We start from the raw sequence: 12,620 nt of genomic DNA, 5'->3' as shown, positions 1-12,620 counted from the left end.
CTGGCAACCCTGTTTGCGAGACTCTCAAACAATTGCCACGGTTGAAGTGAGATCCACGTTTTCTTATTAAACGCAGTTATTCTCTCAGGTAGGGCTGTGCCGCTTAACGATTTGCATTCGGCAAATTAAAAAATCGCAGATTTCCAGACCCATGCGTCCGCACCTGCTTGTAAAATCTGCCAAGCTACAGACATCGAAGAGAGACTGGATGTAATCTGGCTGCGCAGACAAATACAGGACAAAATAATAAAAATCTTTTCATGTGATATGTAATCTTAATTGACCAAATTACAATCAGACACTACAAAGGTTGTATTAGATTGACTATTAGCGGTATAAGCCTTACAAGGCTTTAATATATGACTTTTCAAAGCAACATGAGACAACTGGTATATCCCCAGAAGCCAGATATTTGGAGCCCAGAACTGCAGATGTATCAATAACTAAAACTCTATTTTTATTTAATGTGTCAAGGGAAATATTCTCAAAAATCATGACAGCATATGGCGCTGTATCTAACAGGGCCGCAGTGGCTGCAAGATGATGCTCAGTAACAGGGATAGATTATCAGGGTAGTTGCTAAGCAGCACAAAACCGAAAAAGACAGAAGCGAATCTGCACCTGCGTTTCTCAGCACTCAAAGATATGCTTCACCATCCATCCATCTATCCATCCATCATCTACCACTTTTCCAGGTCGGGTCACGGGGGCAGCAGTCTAAGCAGGGAACCCCAGACTTCCCCCCTCCCCGGCCGCTTCGCCCAGCTCCTCCGGGGGAATCCTAAGGTGTTCCCAGGCCAGCCAGGAGACATAGTCTCTCCAGCGTCCAGGAGGCATCCTGAGCAGATGCTCGAGCCACCTCATCTGGCATCTCTCGATGCGGAGGAACAGAGGCAATACTCTGAGTCCCTCCCGAATGACCGAGCTCCTCACCCTATCTCTAAGGGAGAGCCCAGCCACCCTGCGGAGGAAACTCATTTCGGCCGCTTGCACTCGCGATCTCCACCCTCCTCTCCAGCACTCCTGAATAGTCCTTACCAGGGAGGCTGAGGAGTGTGATCCCCCTATAGTTGGAACACACCCTCCGCCTCCCTTAAAGAGGTCTCACTGTCATTGCCCATGTGAGCATTGAAGTCCCCCAGCAGAATAAGAGAGTCCTCAGGAGGAGCGCTCTCCAACACCCCTTCCAAGGATTCCAAAAAGGGTGGGTATTCTGAACTGCCGTTTGGCACATAAGTGTAAACAGTCAGGACCTGTCCCCCACCTGAAGACGATGGGACGCTACCCTCTCATCCACTGCGGTAAACCCCAATGTACAGGTTCCCAGCCAAGGGATAATAAGTATGCCCACCCCTGCTCGGCATCTCTCCCTGGGAGTAACTCCAGAGTGGAAGAGGGTCCAACCCCCCTCAAGGAGATTGGTTTCAGAGCCCAAGCCGTGCATCAAGGTGAGCCCGACTATAGTCGGAACCTCGCAATCTCGCGCACCAGCTCAGGCTCCTTCCCCGCCAGAGAGGTGACATTCCATGTCCCTAGAGCCAGCTTCTGCAGCCGAGGATCGGACCGCCAAGGTCCCCGCCTTCGGCCACTACCCAACTCACACTGCACCCAACTCCTTTGGCCCCTCCTACAGGTGGTGAGCCCATTGTTGCAAGCAGTCATTGATAGCAGGCCTGGCATCCAGGAACCAATTGAATCCAAGGCCAGTGTACAAAGATGAATTATCTGGATATGGAAATCAATAGGATGCCTTAGCAATCAAAAGAAAATGCATATGGTTTGATGAGTCACCATTATCTTTTTTCTGTCTAGGTACGGGCAGCCATCTTGGTGAAATCATTAATTAGCTGAATGTTCTGCCTGGTCATTTAACAGCCAAGGAAGATGAGGCCATTTTACAGGATCAGGTGCAAGCACAGTCCCCTTAAGATGTTAAGATGAGCACTAGGATTGAGTCACACATCTTCCACATCTCCCAGATCACCGCATCTACACCCCATTGAATCTCTGTGGGACGTTTTGGAGTGCTGAGTGCAAAAGATTTCCACTTCCTTAACTCCTTAGAGACGTGCAGGCTTTGCTTCTTCGTGATTGGTCCCTGCTACAAACAGTTCAAGACTTGTATGACAGCATTCCCAGACCTTGATGGTAATGTATTGTTAGATAGTTCTATTACAAGTATTGTGACATTAGTTTGCATCATAGGCCAATAATGTCCTCAATTAATAATTTTTTGCACCTGACAATTAAATCATATTTCAATTTAAAGATATTTTTATCATAATGTTTTGTGCATTATATGCTACGTTTGTAATGTCTGTTTTAGAAAAAAGAAAAAAAATACAGAAAACGTGAAGATATAATTGTATAGAAATATTAGCATCTTTCAAAAGTTTTCATGTTACTTTGCATATTTTACTAAGACTGCGGGCTTATTTGCAGTTTGGCTGCCAGCAGAGCAATTCGCAGCCGTGACGACTCAATAAATAAGACGTGAAAACAAATGACATGCTAAGAGAAATGTTTTAAGAGACTATAAAACTCAACATGAGTGAGCAGCTGTTGCCGAGGTAATGCACTGTTGATTTTCAACCCTTAAAGATCAGTGGAGAAACTAGTCATTTGCACGAGTTTAACATTTTCGTTGCCGTCAACAATGGAAAAAAAAAATGAAATTGTTTTATGAGCAATTTAATGTACACAGACAGTAATATGCATACACTGAGTAATGAATAATATTACATATAAAAACCTTGTAAAATGACCTTGACACTTTTACTTTTGTTAGTTTTGTCACTAACAGCCCTTCTCAGAGCAAGCGGCAGCCTGGGTCACATTATCTCACAATATAACATGCAGCTGCAGATAATAACAGACTACAGGTACTTACTTGGAAACGACAGCTATGTGGTCAGGATCATGGCCTCCAGGGACAGTGAGTGGGGGTGGGGGGGGGGCAGCCATCCTGCATGTGGGCTGTATCAGAGCACTGTGCGCTCCATGTAGGGTGAACAAGCCTCACCCAGATAAAAATAACACCCCCACTCGTGCCTATCATTCTCCCCCCCCCCCCAGGACTGAGCCAACTGCAAGGCTAGGTACTGACTCAGGATGGGTGCATAATCCCCCCCCACCCACCGCGTGGTGCAGGCAGCACCAGATGGTAACATTATTTAGAGGTTGGCGCTCTCGTTAAAAAAAAAATCTGGTACATCTGGTGATCAGGAACCAATAAACCAGTACAGGGAAATCCGCTCCTTTCAGGCTGAAGGATTCAGAAGGTGCACTGCATGGAAATAAGGGGTCGAATCTGATCCAGACGTGTCCTTTTCAATTCTTGGTATGGAAATAAAAGCAGTTTCACAGCAGTGCCACCTAGGGAGCAGTTTCACAGCAGTGCCACCTAGGGTTTATATTTATACTGCAAGCTGGCAGGCTCTTCGACATTAAGCCTGTCCATCCATCCATCCATCCATTTTCTGTAACCGCTTGTCCTATTTAGGGCAGCAGGGGGTCCAGAACCTATCGCGGAGGCTACGGGCACAAGGCAGGGAACAACCCAGGACGGGGGGCCAGCCCATGGCAGGGCACACTCACACACCATTCACTCACACATACACACCTACGGGCGATTTGGTCAATATGAAATCATTAGACATTAAAAATATACACTGGTATTTCAAAAGGTCCAGACATAAAATAACTGTAGTATATATGATACTTTGCATAAGTCTTAGGCAAAGAGAATGATTCTTATATAATCTTCATGTTGGTGTCAAACTATGACAATATATCTGTTGAAGCATGTCAGCTAAGATATTTCAAAACCTCCCCTAAAATCACCCCAGTATTAGCTGCAACCATTCTATATGTTTGTTGACTTTACCACTAATTCACCATGTTTTGATAATCAATACCTTGTTATGTTACTCATTAATGCAATGAATTAATTGAGCTGGAGGTGAGATTTTTAAAAATACATGGTATGGCTGAGGTGCCCCAGAGGAGAGGTTTGGGAAGTGATGTGGGGTTCCGGGCGTCCCTCAAATGGAGAGAAGATAGCGAAGAAATGTTTGGGGAACAAAATAAATTCTTGTTAGTTTTTATTGTCTTTTACTATTAATTTGCATATAGTCTATTGTATTTTTCTTAGCATATATACACTTACTACACTAGTTAAATGTCTTTGAAGCAATTTTCATAGTACTGTATATTCTTCAAGGACAGGCAGAGGTGGAAAGTTCAGGTTCAGAAAATACAAATTCGGACCAAGATTTTGTTTCAACCAACCGGTTGTGTATAAATAGTCACAGTCAGAGAACTTTCTGGATCTGAAACCTCCACCTCTAAGGACGGCCATTCCAATATATACAAAAACACAAATACATTTAGTTCTTCTAAAAGCCCATTTTTTAGATGCATGGATGATGCTTGCTTGTTGCTCCACCGCTAAAGGCACATTAGCAATTACCTAACATGCAGCAGAAATTGTATCCTAGTGCTTATTCCCTTTCAGTCACGGTAAAGTGCTGTGATCAGGCTTTAGAGACGACAATGACTTCTGTCCTTGGCCTTTGTGCTGTAAAAATGGATGAAGCTAAAAGCTAAAACGGCCATTTTGGGGAAAAAAAATAAGGCAAAAAAAACTTTTGATAGGAAGTACCTTTATTCACCTGAACACCCAGAAATGGCGACAGAATTAACGACGCTCAAAACAACCTGCTATGCAAGCAGCAGCTAAAATAACACTTAGCTATAATTAGCATCACTGTCACAGTTAAAGCCTTTTTGAAAACAATACATCAAACGTCAGAAAGGAAACAAGACGCACGAGAAACATTTGTTACATTTGTGTTGGAATCGCAAAACAAACACAAACTCAGAAACGAAGTCAAAACAAACATTCTCGATATTAACACATGAAAAAGGTGCTTAACACTGATTCCTAAACAGTTTATCTTCCCCAGCCGTTACCGCAAATAGTTCATGAACAACATGGAATTCATAGCCTTTTGGTGGATGCGGAGAAATTTATAACTGTCACTGTACAGTTCTATTGAATAAATACATACACTCCATACCTACATCTCACACAAGTCCCTGCAGTCAGGGGAATGAATCATCAACCTCAGAGTGATAACTACTTGACACAGAAAAGCCTGGATGTCAAAGGCTCTCTGTCTTGACCTTGACACCTGTGACCCCAAAACGCCGGTAACTATGATGAATAAAATGTTATCTGCATTATGTGAGTAATGCTTAAACTCCCCTTACGATGTTCCCCCCTCCCCCTCGCCACTAAAAGCGGAAAAGGCCATCTGAGAGTTCAGCCACGCTACCAGCCCCCAGTACATCTCCTGCCCATGTATCAGCTCTGCCTCTTAAAGCCCAGGCACAGGCAAAAGTGTTTACACCAGTGATATATTATCTCTGAGCCAGGAGCCTAAAAATGGCATGAACCTAGGAGGACCTTCAGGGAAATGGATCACATCCAAAGATCCAACCCCATAAAACATCTAAACGATAGTCAACAGTAGAATTAAGTAAAATAACTGGGGGCGACTGAAGACTTCATGGCCGCTTCCTGGCGCCGGTGGCTGTCTGCTCACCGCAATGACAATGACAAGTAACAACAGCCCCTCGTTCACAACACTACTACTGTGTGTCACTTAATCAAGCACCACCGATGATGTTCTCCTTCTCCAACATAAATCCCATCAGATTGCTCATTTCCAGTGATCTACAGTCAAATCCCAGCGGAGGACTGACTATGAGAGAGTCGACGCCCCCAAATCCCGCCTCCAGTGCCGTCTCCCAGATCCCGCTGCTACGGGCCCTTAAAGAAGGGGTGGTCCAGGGCTTTGGACCGCTGGGATCCGTTTCAGGGGGTTGAAGGTCAGGAGTTTCTGTAGGCGCACCAGAACAGGACCCCCCCCCAAACTTAAAATTACGGAGATGATAGTTAATGCTAAATATAGAGCCGTCTATAATGCATTGATAGAATTCTATATAAAATAGATATCCAAATATTAAAGGACACAGAAGCTTAACATCCCTCCATCCATCTTCCAACTACTATGCAAGTGTAGGGTCGTGTTGCAGCCTCAAGTCTGTCCCAGGCAGCATAGTGCATAAAGCAGGGGTACACTCTGGAGAAGATGCCCCATTTATCTACAGCTAAAGGTACAACTGCCGGACCCTTGAGGCTACAGATCCAGCTCATCAAGCAAAGGCACAAATTTGTACTCATTTTTTTCTGACAGTGAAGTCCATCACAAGACACACATCTATGAACAATTCAGCAATGCCAATTGACCCAGGTGCATGTCTCTGGACTGTGTGAGCACAGTGACACAGCGTGGGATGACCGTGGGCCAAACCCTGCACATACAGAGTGGGGGGGGCGGAAATCAGACCTCGAACGCCGAAGGTATGAGGCAAGAAACAATGTCTGACGTGCCAACCAGAACCTCGTACAGAGAATCATAATACCAGGTTCCACCGGCCTGGTCCCCACACTTACCGACAGCAGATCATTCTCCTCCAGGTCCAGGTTTGGCAGCATCTGGCTTAATGTTCTATCACCTGCCCAGTTTGGAGAATAGGCGACGGCGCTCTCTGCTGGCCAGTCTTCCTCTGGCGGAAGACCGATGACTCTGAGGGAAAGGCAGGGCAGCTGCAGCGGACAGACTGACATGTGGCTGAGGCTGCCCCCAGGACAACATACCCGACATACCAGTATACACACGCAGACAACACTGGTGGGATCACTCTGCGGACCCAGGGATTTGAACTTGCAACCTTCTGGGTCTCTCCTCACTCTCTCTCTCTCTGTCTCACACACACACACCACACACACATACACATATATATATATAAACAAACAAATAAATAAAGGACTTACTCAATAATTTTTTGCAGCTGCTGTACCTCAGAAAGGCAACAAAACAATGGCCTGTCAGACAAGTAGGAACACGATGAGGTCATAGGCAAGGTACTCCATTCATTCATCGTTAATTACGTTTAAAAAAGATCAACGTCTGTATTTGCTTTAAATATCATGGAAAGCGTCAAAGCACCCAGGTCATAAGATACTATGTGAACAGGAAGTCCTTGGTGAGCACCACATAGTGATGGGCAAAATGATACTTATGAACCTTTAGATGTATTTTTGACTCCACTAGATGGTGCTGTCAAAGCATGACCCAAAGCAAGCCAAGAGCGCCATCTAGTGGGGTCAAACAATACAGCAAATGGTTCATGAAGATTCATTTGCCCATCACTAGTACCACACCAACATAACAGCATGCTGGGCTACTACGGGACTTGCCCCAAAAAACTACGATGTACTAGGGATCACGTTTGCTTACCTCAGGAGGAAGAACTCTGCAAAAATGCACCCTGAGCTCCACATGTCTACGGAGGACGTGTAGCTGGAGTGGAGCAAGACCTCAGGTGCTCTGTACCACAGCGTCACGACCTGGAGGCAAGCGGGACTGTGCTTTACCGTAACCAATGCATTATGACGTAACTATCACATCTCTCTGGTTTATACCACTCATCACTAAGTTCTTGAGAAGTCTTCGAAAAGCATGCAAAATCAGCACATTGTTGAAATATGAATGTCTTGTCCTCAAAAAAATTAAGATGTGTTCATGCTTTAATTTCCTTTTTTGTTTCTATTTATAGAGCACTTTTAAACAACAGGAGTTGAACCCAAAGTGCGATTCAAACTATATACAAATCACACAATGAGACAGAACTAATTAAAGTAAGAATTTAACCAACCACTGTGCCTCCAATTTAAACATATTTTTACTTTTTTTAAATAAGATAAGAAGAGATGAAGAACTCTGACACTGAATTAAAAGCCAGGGAATAAAGGTGTGTTTTAAGACGAGATTTAAAACAGGTATTAAAGGGGCCATCTTGGCATTTGGGGGTAAACCATTCCACAGATTAGGGCCACGTTTATGACTATGTCACCTATCCATCCATAGCCACTTATTCATTGCCAGAAACCCAGCTATCCTAGAGCGTATCCCAGAAAAGGCAAGGTAGGGGACACTCTGGGGGGATTCCGGTCCCTCAGAGGTGACATGCCCACATTACAAAGAGAAGTACCAGATAGATGGAACTGCAGGCGGAATTGCGACGGGCACTGCCAGACTCACACATGGCGTCAGAGCGATGCGGCTGGTGTAGATGCGCGCCAACCCAAAGTCCGCAATCTTCACCCGACCCTGGCCGCTGATGAGCACGTTGGCCGGCTTGAGGTCACGGTGCACCAGCATGTTGACGTGCAGGAAGTCCAGGCCTTGCAGCAGCTGGACCATCAAGTTCTGCGCAGACAAACATAAGTGGGGGAGCGGAACCACACCTTCACCTCTGCTCTCCCGACGCCTACCATGCTCTGGTGTGTGCCAGTGGGGTAGGACAAGAGAACCAGCTGGCCAGGTTCACCCCGATCATGATTCAAGAATCTTCTGTGTATCTCCTAAAATGAATATTCAATATATTGCTAGCAAATTTGCTACCTGCTGTCTGGTTGGCCTTTTACCGAGTGACACAAACTCTGTCATAAAGCCTCACTTCTCAGTTGAAGGCTGAATAATTTTTTTTTGCCATAATAAAAATATATAATCGAAAATTATGACCCGCACTGATTTAAGAAAGAGATTAAGAAGTTAAGGCTCACCTTAATCATCTCTCTGCATAAGCCTGCCTGTGGGGCTTTAGCCAGGAACGTTGACAGTCCTGATCAACGTATTCAAACACCAAAGTCAAATCCAAGCTTTTCTTCCAGGTAGCTGATACATTTAATAACCTGTAACATCAATCATCTACAGTTCAGTAATGAACTGCAGCATTTTTGAATTCCACACAGTTAAAGGTCGTTCAGACAAATATTTAATGAGAGTAATGCAACTTCGGAAGAAACCAATGGGGGGAAAGAAACACTGTTTTACAGAGAAATAGTGTAATTCATAAGCGTAATCTGGATATCTAGTCCTGACTCTGTTACAGAAATGACAATCTGCTTTATAAAAACTGTTTCTGAAAAAAACTACAGTTTTATGATACAGTCGTATTCCACAAATCTCAACAAAACAGAGGCATCAATTGGGGTTGACAAGTTTTTAATTGCCTTCTAATTGCTCTACCATTAATCTATTCATAACTCTCAAATTACTTTGATTCTTCCTCTCATTATCTGTGTTGAGATCAACAAGTGGTTCAGTCCTCCAGAAACAAGACAATTATGGCAGCATACAGGCTCTGGTTCATTTTTCACTACTGCTGACATTTGCCAAGAAAAATAATTTAAAAGTCTCTGGATCTTTGGTTGCTTAGATCACACCACAAATATATCGATACCTTAAAATAATATGAGCTCGTATTCCATTTTTTTTAATGACTTACTTTACGATATTAGGGTGGTTGAAAACTCGATCTTTTTCACAGCGCCACCTCTCTGATCATGAAAGCCGGAATCCCGCTTTCAGAGTCTACCGGAATGTTCAGCTTCTTCACCGCTACGAGGCGCTGCGGGTCCTTTATCGCCCTGGCTTTGTAGACCTTGCCGTAGGCCCCTTCTCCAATTTCCACCAGAATTTCATAATCCGCGTTAATCTTGGCAGACTGGTCTTCCATATTTCCCAAATTATATGAAGGAGATAGATCAGAACTGTAAACAGATTATCCAACAATCATGCATAACATTAGTATACATAATCACTTAAAATGCAACTTGAAATAAACTTAAAAGTTTGATTTTCAAAATTAAATACTATATATTGCACCGCAAATTATACTGCACTTAAGAGCATGGACACGATGCAAAAAGACATGGCGTACTATTTTTACTATATCGCTTTATATGTCAAACACTTAACATGGCAGTACAGTTAACTTCTAGTTTGTAAATATACTTGCCACAAGAAAAAATCGAAATAAGATGCTTTTTTTCACAGGTTTGGTATGCTATGTTGACAGCAATGGACCTGAAACAACCTCTCATATTGTAAGTCGGTGGCTGAAGATAATTGCTCTTACACTTTTAGTTATACAACATTTAAAAGGCATAAAAATACAGATAACTCACGACCTGCTCTGTTAGCCCATGCAATACCACCGCCAGTCCTTCAGGCGTTTTCATCAAGCTAAAAGAGCAGTTTATGCATGTTTACAGATACCGGTAACCGGTGTGCATCTTCTTACGCCGAGACAGACTTGGGAACAATTTATTCGTTTGACATTGGCATTTATTAATTATGCGCGTCATGTAAATCAGATCAAACCGCCAGAAAAGGAACCAAGAATCCAATCGTTGCAGTGGACGTAGTTTGCTTACTGAATAAAGTGGCCAAACGAACTTAACACGGAAAATCCGCACCACTTCGAAAAACTTTACTGTGCCCGTTGGATCGCTGGATGCTTTTATAGTGCACAAGGGAGAAGACTGTAATTACATATCGTGACTGTCATATCAGAATTGCAATGATCTAGTCATTCGATTATGTAAAATTTAACTCAGAAACATTCGCATTGATAAGAATATAAGCAACAGAAACTGGTTAAAACAAAATCTCTCAATGAATATGTTTAATCTGAATACAAAGGTTGGACAATGAAACTGAAACGCATAGTTTTAGAAATTAGAATACAATAATTTATTAGTAAGATGTAAAGTCCTCCTTTTGCGCCCAATACAGCATCAGTTCGTCTTGGGAATGACAAATACAAGTCCTGCAGAGTGATTTTGAACCCCCAAAGTTGCTCAATAATACTCAGATCTGGTGACTGTACAGACCGTGGGAGATGTTCAACTTCACTTTCATGTCATCAGAACACTGTGTCCCCAATATTGCTGTGAAAATTGGGGCATTATCATCCTGATACATGGCACCACCTTCAGGGTGCAGTGTTTGAACCACTGACTGAACGTGGTCCCCTCCGATGGCTCAGTACAGACAGTGATGCGTCCATCCAGATCAAGTAGTGGGCCTGGGTAATGCTATGATATTACAGCCAAACCATCACTGATCCACATGTCTTACATTAAGCCTGAATAATAGTCAATTATAACCAAATCCAACCAGAGATATGAAACTTACCTGTTGTAAAACTGAGAAAGAACTTCAGTTACAAGAAAAGTGCGGAAGTTTGCTGACGTCATTCCCGTCCTGGGACATGTGCGTCTCTGCAAAATAACGGTAAATAATATGCCAAGCAATAACGAGGCCAAAACAAAAACAATTTATTTGTTTTCCCCACTGTGCTCAAAAACTCTGGGGCACTGATATTACAAAGGGAGGCGGAGCATTCACAAGATTTAGGGTAGATACACGGCGCGACACGATAGCTAAATGTAGCATCCAAATGCCTTGATATAACAGAGTCAATCGTAAAACAAGAAAATGCCACAAATGGCAGGCAGATATAGGAGTGTTAACCCAAATCAAGGTACCCCCTGAAGGGCGTAATCTGAACTGAAACGCATCGAATTTCATGTCACAAAACCATAAAGCCCAACTAGCTACATAAGTAGAGAAAAATTAAGGAACGCTAATTGCGAACACTTCTCATTCTGATCAAGGACCGGGGTCCCGCTGGACACATCTCCTCCGAGGAACAGAAATGAACATTAGTTTTTGACTTTTGCCCCTAGGGTTCCCACTCACTTCCCATTGTTAAATAATTCCACAGTTTTCCAGACCGTGCCAAGGGGGGGTGACGGTAAGAGTTGTCGGGAAGGGTGCTGGAACCGGCAGTTTGCTAAGTGGACGCCGCCCCCCCCCCCCCCCCCCCCAAAAGATGCCACTCTGGGCTTTTCCCCTTCTTTCCCTTCCCAGGATTTGCAACTGACTGTGCATTTTGGAGCCATGGGGGTGGGGGGGTGGCAAAGGCCGTTGGCCGGGAGGGGCCCTTTTTTCAGTCTGGGTAATTAAAGCACTCCTGCCTACATCAGAACTTCTTGCTGCAGATTAATCAAGCGCACACCCCACAGACACACCCCCACTCCTTGGTTTGGGACGCGGCTCTTCAATGTTTGCCCAGTGCACACACTGGCACTGACAGCTCACCTCGGTGACTTCATCAGAAACATTTATAAGTAAATTCAGATGCTTTCTTGGAACATAAAATACGCCAATTTCTTGCAATAGTCTGGAAGCACGCAAAACTTCCATACTCTTTCCATACTTTCCATACTTATCCAGTCTTGGAAAACACCAAATTCAATTTGCATACTTTTCCATTCTGCGCAGGAACCCTGTACCACATTATTTTGAAATTTATGGACAACCGCCACCACAGAAGGAAATTTTAAATGTGGCCAAATAATCTTCCCCGAGCGTCTCACATCCCATATGGCACAGAATTCCAAATTCCAAGGGAAGCGGTACTCAGGCTTCGGCAAATCCTGGAGTGGACAGTTGACGCGATTTGTCATAGAAAAAGAGCAAAACTGGCAAAGCAAAAATCTAGGTCTAGCTACAGGACAACATTGGAAAAACGACATTATTCTCACAGGCAGAAAAAACTATTACCTGATCACTGCCTCAGACACTGTAACCCCCCTCCATCCTTGCAGGACGAGGGAGCTTTGAGAGTCTGCA

The 12,620-nt window shown here is 43.8% G+C and overlaps 2 protein-coding genes across 10 annotated transcripts in view; both read right to left on the bottom strand.

Annotated features, from left to right (window-relative positions):
• Positions 1–2,993, bottom strand: part of svilc (supervillin c) — a 38,934-nt gene extending 35,941 nt beyond the window's left edge. For all 9 annotated transcript variants that reach the window (XR_007388376.1, XR_007388377.1, XM_049003149.1 and 6 more), the window contains exon 1: positions 2,891–2,993. The gene's annotated coding sequence lies outside the window, so the exon portion shown is untranslated. The remainder of the gene's footprint in view (positions 1–2,890) is intronic.
• A 1,665-nt stretch (positions 2,994–4,658) lies between these two features.
• Positions 4,659–11,514, bottom strand: cdk21 (cyclin-dependent kinase 21). Its single transcript, XM_049003172.1, is given in 11 exon segments — positions 4,659–5,866; positions 5,868–5,906; positions 6,524–6,656; positions 6,905–6,955; positions 7,371–7,480; positions 8,175–8,342; positions 8,699–8,754; positions 8,757–8,827; positions 9,424–9,462; positions 9,464–9,688; positions 10,106–11,514. Coding segments are annotated over 10 exon segments (897 nt in total). The 5' UTR covers positions 9,655–9,688; positions 10,106–11,514; the 3' UTR covers positions 4,659–5,827.
• Between the last annotated feature and the right edge of the window lie 1,106 nt (positions 11,515–12,620).

Source organism: Brienomyrus brachyistius, unplaced genomic scaffold, assembly GCF_023856365.1.
Source record: "Brienomyrus brachyistius isolate T26 unplaced genomic scaffold, BBRACH_0.4 scaffold75, whole genome shotgun sequence".
Classification (NCBI taxonomy): domain Eukaryota; kingdom Metazoa; phylum Chordata; class Actinopteri; order Osteoglossiformes; family Mormyridae; genus Brienomyrus; species Brienomyrus brachyistius.
This window is presented reverse-complemented; position numbering and strand designations above follow the sequence as displayed.